The 9,228-nt window shown below is 39.1% G+C and overlaps 1 protein-coding gene across 1 annotated transcript; it reads left to right on the top strand.

Moving 5' to 3' along the window:
• Positions 1 to 443: 443 nt before the first annotated feature.
• On the top strand, positions 444 to 2,786 carry LOC128553113 (uncharacterized). The gene is made up of 3 exons (XM_053534226.1): positions 444 to 916; positions 1,211 to 1,291; positions 2,453 to 2,786. Exons 1-3 carry the CDS (start codon positions 444 to 446, stop codon positions 2,784 to 2,786), a joined length of 888 nt encoding a protein of 295 aa, XP_053390201.1.
• Positions 2,787 to 9,228: the final 6,442 nt, after the last annotated feature.

Raw genomic sequence — 9,228 nt, 5'->3', positions numbered from 1 at the left:
TTCATGGAATCTAGTGACAGGAAAGTTTTACCACCCGAGTTGTGTCAAAGGATTTACCGCGATTTTGTAAAGAAGCCTCATGTTCCTCTGTAAAATATATACAGGACTTTGAGCTGTACAAGGTGGTTTCATTCTGCATTTTACCGAAGGACTTCTATCACCTTTTAAAAAACAATGAGAGGATCAGACATTGGTTGACTGACAAAGCCACATTCGAAAAGTTCAAATCTTGTATTGTTGAAGGTATTGAAAAAGGTTTTTGCAACATTAACAGTTATGCTATCAATATAAAGGAATGGAGAGAAGACGTTGCCAGCAATGTAAACGTGTATGAAACTGTTAAAAACTGGCGAACAGGAGGAGCACTTTCAGTTTCTCATAGGTGGTGGTGTTTATATCATCCTCGTTAGCTAGTAAAATAATCATAGAAAAAAGTGTCAAGCATGGATGATAAAGAGAAAGAGAATATTCTTGAAGAATATTATTTTAACGCAAAAAATCCTGCTGCGTACGCGGGTGCTCAAAAGTTGTTTCAAGTTCTCAACAAGAAATATCCTGGACTATTTACAATTACTTACATCAAACGATGGCTAAACAACCAGGATGCTTATTCTCTTCAGAAGCCAAGACGACATAGATTTAAGACGGCCAACGTGCGAGTCACATCCATTGGCGAGCAGCTAGACATAGATCTTCTGTCAATGTCAAATCTAGCTGACGAGAATGACGGTGTGCGATTTCTGCTTTGTGCCATTGATATTCTTTCCAGAAAACTGTGGGTGAGACCATTGAAAAACAAAACGGACAAAGTTGTTTTAAGCGCCATGAAAGACATTCTCAGCGACATTGCTCCAGTTGAAATTAAGAAAATTCGTGCGGATAAAGGGAGTGAGTTTTCAAACCAATGGTTTAAAAAGTATATGAAATACATGGATATCTATTTTTTACGACAAATAATCCTCCTAAAAGTAATTTCATCGAGAGAGCTCAACGGACACTGAAGGAAAGACTGTATCGAATGATGAGACACAAGAGAACCTACCGATACATCGATGACTTGCAACATGTTGTTTCAAGTATCAACGCAACTCCCCACCGCGGCTTAAGTGGTCTGGCTCCTATTGATATCACCAAAGACAACGAAGCTGATGTGTGGGCGCAAATGTACTTGAAGAAATCAAACAAACGCATTTCTAAACCTGTTTTTCAGTTTAAAGTGGGAGATCTTGTACGCATCAGCTTTAGCAAATAATCCTTACATCGGGCTTATCAAGAACAGTACACCACGGAGGTGTTTAAAGTGGCGGGAAGGATCCTGAAGCAAGGCATTTCCATGTACAAGTTGAAAGATTTAAAAGGTGACAGTATCAAAGGTTTGTTCTACACTGCTGAACTGCAAAAGGTAAACAAGGACGAAAATAGCCTTTGGTTCATTGAGCGTATATTGCAAAAGCGGAAAAGAAACAAGAAACTTCAATATTTTGTGGAATGGCAAGGCTTCCCTAAAGCTTTTAATAGTTGGGAAGATGCGAACGATGTTAAAGACATATCTGAAGGCAAGCCATAAACAACTGATGCTGCTATGGAGCGATCTCGAGTGTTTCGAGAACTGAACTTTTTGTTTACCTTAAGAAATGCAGTAGCAAATGCCCGCCGTCATTTAATTCGACGTATAACCGCAGCCCAGATAGATGCCATTGCAGAAATTGTGAGGAGGTTAACAGCTCGATCTATTATCATTTACCAACCTGATGTTCATATTTTTGAAGACGAAGGACTCACTATGAGAACTATAGCTTCCAGGCAAGTAAACAGACGAAGGAAAAGAGAGCGGTTACTTAGAAATTCACGCGCTGTTAGCTAGAGTACTACGATCTCAGTACATTTATCAAACCATAGCTGCTGAAATAAGCGACACGATATACTTGGGAGATGAATAAAGATGAATTATCAAAATAAAGTAGCTGAATAATAACGGATAACATCAAAGACGTTTTGGAAAGCGCTCCATGAACACCATGGATAGATTTCTATATATCAAAAGCGATGAAAGTGATGACTACTTTGCAGATAATCAAGTGTTTCGATTTAAAGTTCATTTGAATTTGCCGTTGACTCTAAGAGGTAAATGGGCAGTCGCACTCACAGAGTTTCACGCTTTAGACAATTCTAGATCTAGAACTAAAACGACTGGAGCTATTTACATCTACACAGATCTTTATTACGAAAGTATTGTGCACGCCGCGGAGCAACCGCTCTTGAGACGGTTGGATAAAAACACAAGGAGCGGATGGGATTACATGTTAAGTACACCTTATTATCTACCCGTCAGAAGGAAAGAGCTGAGAGAATTTCAGATGTATATAAAACTGGGAGATGGTACTTTCCCGTCAGATTTGAAATCGCCGTTGCACCTAACACTTCACTTAAAGCAGTATCCGTTTTATTAAAGGAAGAATGAAATTGTATGTTCCAAATCCTTAAAAGTGGGTAGATTTTTGGATAGAGTGAGCAGTGGTAGAACGACACTGAACCAAACCGGAGCTGGTAGACGTTTATCCATCATCCCTGTAGATGACTCAAAGGTAGCCGCTGAGAAGCAGTTTCCGATCAAAGCAGTTCTGCCGGCGGAGCAAACGACAGCGCAAGCAAAATCGGAACTAGAGAGGCAGGATATAAATCCAGCTAGTGTAGTAAATATGCTTCAGTCTTCGAGTGGACAGCGTCGACGCGGGACAAAATGCAAGAAAACAGATAATAAATCACGTAAAGGAGCTAAACGTTAACGTGGGAATGGTAACAAAAACGCCAAATCAAAGAAGAAAACTTCTTGTAAGAGACAGAAAACGTCACGTGCTAACAAGAAAAAAGATATCTTTGAAATCAACTAAGAATGTCGGTGTTTAATGAAGAGAAATTTAAAGAAGGACTGGTGTCGGAGTTGGCTTTGTTCGATCTTCCAAGCACACAGACTAGTGTCACGGATGTGTATTACGATGAAATTAGACCTCTATCACAAGTGTCAGATGACAGTCCATTCGAGTTTAAGATAAGCGGGCAAAACTCAATGGACTATCTCGACTTGAGGAATTCGCAGATCTATGTCAGACTGAAAGTAGAAAAAGCGGATGGGTCGCCACTCACCGATGTCAAGCAAGAAAAAGTGGGACCCGCAAACTTGTTTCTGCAAGCGCTGTTCTCAACGACAGAAGTGACTCTGCAAAACAAAGCCACGATCACTTGTAACTACAACCCTTACAGAGCTTACATCCAGACATTACTAAACTACGGATCAGATGCTGTTAGTAGCCAGCTGGATACGCAGCTCTTCATCAGGGATGATTCAGACAGTCTAGGAGTAACAGATCCTAATGGAAGCAACAACGGGCTATTTCTGAGAGCAAGTGAAATTGCCTTGTCTAAACGCATCGACTTACAAGGACCTATCTTTAACGATTTGTTTTCCATGTCAAGATATGTGCTGAACCAGCTGGATGTGAAAGTGAAGCTGTATAGAAGTTCTACCTACTTTTGTCTGCTCACTGGAGATAACTCAGACTACAATGTGAAAATTGAAGATATTTACATCCTAGCTCGAAAGATCAGAGTCAACCCTGCCGTCATGTTCAGGGAAAACGACCAAACAAAATCATCTTAGAATTTGTGAAAACTAGAGCAGTAAGCGGTGATTACAAGACCAACCCTTTCAACTTCGAGAACTGTTCTATTCAGCAAATCGCCGTATATTGCGATGGATTACCTGTTGGAGGAAACCCACTGAAGTTGGATTTTGATACAACTGGAGGTACGGCTATTATGCGCGCCTATACCAACTTGCTCGTATCAAGCGAAAATGGAGGCAAGTTGAAGGGAATCTACTAGACAGAAATCACTATATAAAAGGTTCAACATTGTTCGTTTTCCAGTTGGAGCCAGACCTTTCCCATCACGGGGAATATCTTTCATTGGTGAAAACGGGGAATGTGCGATTGGATGTCGTATTCAAGACACCATTAGCAGGTAAAATATACTTTAATTTATCGTACTTATAACATTCCTACTTTTGAAAGTTTTTATGTATATATTTCGTTTTATGTATTTATACAAGACATGCATATTATAAATAGTATTTGTTTTCTTTCAGAACCAATGAGCTGTATTGCCTGGAGCGTTGGGCCAGCTTTTTTTGAGATCAATGAAATGAGAGATATCATTCTTCCATAATGGATACATCACAGCTTAAATGTATGATAGAATGTGACCCCGTTTTAAATCAACGAGTCATTGGTGTTTTTGCTGCCGACAAACTACCAAGCGAACTTCCACAAGCACCATTTGGATTTATTGCTAACACGGACATTCCCACTAAACCAGGGCGGCACTGGTGCGCCTTTTTCAGTGATGTTCAAGGACATTTGGAATTTTTTGACACGTTCGGTAGAACACCGAATCGAAATAGCCACTATTTCCAGCGTTGGATAGAAATCAAAGCAAGCACTTTACAGACAAATCGTATTCAAATTCAGAGTGATACTTCGGCATTATGTGGGCTATATTGTATATTGTTTCTCCATCAAAGACTTGCTGGTCATACCTATCAAGACTTTTTAAATGTATTTGATGCAGCAAATCTAGATTTGAATGACAATTACGTGGTTCATACGATGTTGAACACATACTCTCACTGTGTTGGAAATGAACATGACAATAATCAGACATGTACTTCATTAATGAAATGCTTTTAGTTCTTTAGTGCCTAGTTGGATATTAGATTAATAAATGGAAAGAGAAAACAATTCACTTGTTTGTCGTTGTTTTATTTATAAAGCAAACAACAAAGCGGTTTTATATGTACTTTATTCTTCTTTTGCACAGATAAATATAGGTCACATAAAAGAAATATACATATACGCTTTTACTGTTTTACACAAGGAGTAATTTTAAAGTCACCAATCATGAATGCTTCCTCATCTATGTTTTCCCAACTGGCACCCTGATTTGCTAAAAAGTCCTCAACAGACATGATTGAAACTATTTGCGGATTATTTTCGTCAACCCTATTATTACTATCACTAGCGATTTTGAAATGTCCGTAGGCATAACTCCTCACTGCATCCATGAGGAATATTTTGTCGTCTACTGCCGATAATGATATTTTCTGAGTCGTTTCGCCAAATAATTCGTGTCTGTGACTTCTAAGAGAATGCATGGTAGAGACCGTGTTCGTTTCATCAAAAAGAGTGTTTTTGTAACAATCATGTTTTAAGTCCTTTTTAACTGTCACTTTTGCAACGCCTTTTGCTCGTTTCTCTTCTTTGCCATTACATAAAAAACTATACATTTTGGACCGGAGTCCTATAAATTCTGAAAAAGGCATTCCATTTGTTTCGTCCTTTATTTTTCCTAAGACTTTTTTATTTTGATCACTATGAAGAAAATGTTCTTTAGGGTAGTCAGATGTGTCAAAATAGTCCAGCGAAGCTTTCATGTCTTCATATATATTCTCCGTTTCGCAGGAATAGAACACGCTGTCTGTATCTGTCATTTGAAGTTGGGCGCTGTCTTTGTATTTCTGTTTGATGTAATTATACCAAAAGTCATACATCAGGCATTTGCTCAAGTCTGAAACCAGATAACACATGATAACTATGCATGCACAAAAACAAGAGGCTAAAAAGATGCAAGGGAAAAATGTTGTGATTAGAATATAGAGAAAAGAAAAAGTAGGAAAAAATACATAGCTAATATGCACATACCGCAGTAGATGGGTTTAAACAAGTTGACGTTTGTCTTGAATAGTTCCACCGCCACCAGATCTTCATTGAAGATGGTAGTATGTTTGTAAGTGGGTTTTGCAGTGACCTTTTTAAGTCTATTCTTTGTATGTACCAATTCAATGTTCTTATGACGTCTCACGTTTTCCATTGTCTGTTAAAATGTATGAAAATATATTTTAAGCCATAAATTTTACGTAATATTAGTAAACATAAAGAAAAAAAAAGAGAAAGTAATATTAAAGTAAAATGCGCGTTTCTTGTTGAGTATTGACTAAAAACTATAGACCTACTTTTCCAAACACGGATACATCCATCAGCTTGTAGAAATTCTTCTCAAACGTGGATTTGGCTTTCTTTCGCATCTCCGTGTTATGATCAATGTAGGGCTTCATCCACGCTTCTTGCTTGAACTTCAAGATTCTATGAATGGTTTTGATGTTCATACCCAAACGCAAGTACAACTGTAAGTTTCTGTAGTGGGGCACATAATGATCTTTATCTTCTAATGTAGTCAACAGTTTCTCCACTTTGCCACGGTTAGGAAGGGGATCATCCTCAGACAGTCCATGCAGTTTTCTAAGCAGACGTTGTGTATATGACGATAGATCTTCGTTAGGAATAACCTTTCGTTCAGGTGCCAAGGGCAGACAATTATGCTTATCATGGAGATTTTTCGGATACCCTAGGGAAACCTCTAGGATGTACCCCGTTTCTCCCTGCTCAGGAACGGACATGACATCAAATAATTGAATGTCTCTTTCTACCATGAAAGCAAAGTCTGAAACCGGAAGTGGTTGGACCATGGCCCACCCGTAGAGATTGTTTGTGTCTAGGTATTGTAGAAATTACGTAGGTTGTGAAGGGTCATAGTCCTGCAAATACGGGTTGCTTGTTTTCTTGTAACGATTAGATATCTGGGACACACCTCCACGAACGCCAGCCTCTACCATCAATATTTTATCAATGTCCGTCAGCAACTCGAGTTTGACACCGTCATTTTCAAGCAAGAGGACCAGGAGAGACCAGGTGAAGTGTAGAAATGACACGGATCCAACTCGTACTGTTTCATACACAAAGTTCGAAATGACTCGAACACGTCACTCAGTAATAGCACGTCAGTTTTTAAGTAGATATTCACCCAAAGATGTCATGTTGAACATCTTAAAGACGGTCTGTGCATGCTCATAATCTTCATTCGAAATATGCTCCTGTTTGATTGTGGAATAAAATTGCTCTCTAGGTGGCAAGTGTGACTGATCAAACTTATCAAAGGAATCCATGTATTCGTATGGATAAACGCCCTTGCGAAGAAGAAGACCTGCATCTTCGTTGTTGACAGTTTCAGACAGCACATGCTGGAAGGCTTCTAATCCATCTTGAGCTAAATTGTCCACCAAAGTTTCTAACGAGGTTGGAAGAAATTGAAAGCTGTCAATAAACCGCAGCTTGTCCAGAGAAAAACTAACATATCGCTCGGTATTTTGAGCAATGCACTTCAACTGATGGTCTTTGAAAAGTCCTAGGTTTTCGCAAAGAATGTGAGCATCCAAGTTTTTCAAGTTGTTAAATATCACAGGAATGAACTTTGCTTGCTGACAACTGAGATTGCAACTGTTACAGGCTGGTCCGATGATTTCACCCGTCAAATGATTATGATGTCTGCCTATCCTACCATATATCTTGTCATAGGCAGTAAATGTTTTTTTTTACAGATACAGCAGTCAACGGCATTTGTAATGAGGTCATCATGTTCGTCAGTGATCTGCATGGGCTCCACTGTTGAAAGAATTTCCTGTATTTCTTCTTGCTCTTGTAATAAACTTTCGATCAGTTTGCTGCCAGCGTCTTCGCCTCGATAAATCACAGAAGGTTTGGTGTATCTATCATCTTCGCACACGACTTTGTATCCAAACCCACACACTTCAAGTTTGGTCGTGAGTGTGGTAGCCGAGTGTTTGGGATTAGGCACACACGTATGTAGTTTTATGTTAATGGTTTCAAAATCGGCATAGATGACGAAGGGCACTTTCAAAGTTTTTTCACAATCTTTGAATTCTAAAATGTCATTTTCACCGGGAATAGGGAGTTTTATCCTTTGCGCTTCATGCCTCAAGCAGTACTGTTGATGCTCTTGCAAGAATGTTTCTTTGCGAAAGCCATGCAAACAGTACGAACAGAAATACAGCTTTCCCTGATGTGTGTTTGTCCTAGACAGAAAGCGATTCAAATCCGTAATCAAACAATAATGTGATATCTCCTCACAGGTCAACCACAGCAAATTCACATGATGCAGACGATTTCGCTTTTCAGTAATTCTCAATGGGACGATTGAGTCGTCTTCATAAGCAAAGATATTGATGGAAATATTTTCATTTTGGTTTTCTACCTTGCGAATTTGCGATAAGGTAACGGGATAGGTGATCCCGGACATGTTGAATTCTTGTTCATACTGATCGTAATGTTGCACACGTTGCGGCTGTACCATAGTAGGATGTAACTACGCTAACAAGCAGTACAGGAAACACTTGTCGTCTTGGTTCTGTATATTTAATAGACTACGACTTAATTTCAGTGTCTTTGGCAATGGTATGTATGTGGAACCGCCCACGGGTTTGTAAACCACTGTATGGATTTCAAGTTTCAATACATTTTTCACGTACCATCCCGAACCTTCACGCAAGAATTTTTCCAAACTCGCAAACATTTTCTGCATAGCTTCATTTATATCGTGATCATTAAAGTCGTCCAAAGACAACGTTATATAAGTTCGGCTTCTGAAATACGGCGCTGTAACTATCGCATCTTCTCCATCATCTCTCTGCATCTCCACTTGTACACATAAATTCCACTTTATGCCCCTCAATGCTTGTACTCTAGACTGCAAAAATGTTCTTACTTGATTTCTGATATTGCCAAGAAATGTCAGAGCGTCGTATTGTTCACCACTTGTTGGATATATGTTTCTGTTAACAACGGCATTATCAATCGCCGATTCGTCAGAAGAAGGGTGCAAGTTCTCGGGAGTTTCAATCCGCTGCTGCACTTTCCCATCATCCCCATCAAGCACCTTTTCACCATTATTTAGGGTAGGTTTATTAGTATTCCATGTACGTGGTGCTGTCTCCATTCGACCTCCTTCTTGATTTAAAGGATGATTTTCTGTCACGTGATGAAATAAGTTTTCGTAATCTGGAAAAACACGATCACAATGCCTGCATGAAAACTGAGATATGTGCTGGCTTTGAGTAGAGTGTGGATGTGCATGCGCAATGTGTCTTGTAAGAGTATACTTTCTACTAAAGGTTTTGTCACATGTCTCGCAAGTCAAAGAAGTCAATTTGTGTTTCCTTTCGGTGAGTAGTCCATGTACATTTTTCTCATGAATACGTAGATATGAAAAGCGAATGAATATTTTTTCACAGTATTTACACTTTTGTTTGCTCAAATGACT

Source organism: Mercenaria mercenaria, unplaced genomic scaffold, assembly GCF_021730395.1.
Source record: "Mercenaria mercenaria strain notata unplaced genomic scaffold, MADL_Memer_1 contig_3490, whole genome shotgun sequence".
Classification (NCBI taxonomy): Eukaryota; Metazoa; Mollusca; class Bivalvia; order Venerida; family Veneridae; genus Mercenaria; species Mercenaria mercenaria.
Note: the sequence above shows the minus strand (reverse complement) of the source record. Positions and strands in the feature narration are given on the sequence as shown.

Excerpts from the sequence above, each read along its gene's own strand:
- LOC128553113 (XM_053534226.1), top strand. The coding sequence starts at position 444 with ATGGATGATAAAGAGAAAGAGAATATTCTTGAAGAATATTATTTTAAC. Across the intron at positions 917-1,210 it reads TCAAACCAATGGTTTAAAAA|TTTAAAGTGGGAGATCTTGT; the intron begins GTATATGAAATA and ends CCTGTTTTTCAG. Across the intron at positions 1,292-2,452 it reads AAGAACAGTACACCACGGAG|GAAGAATGAAATTGTATGTT; the intron begins GTGTTTAAAGTG and ends GTTTTATTAAAG.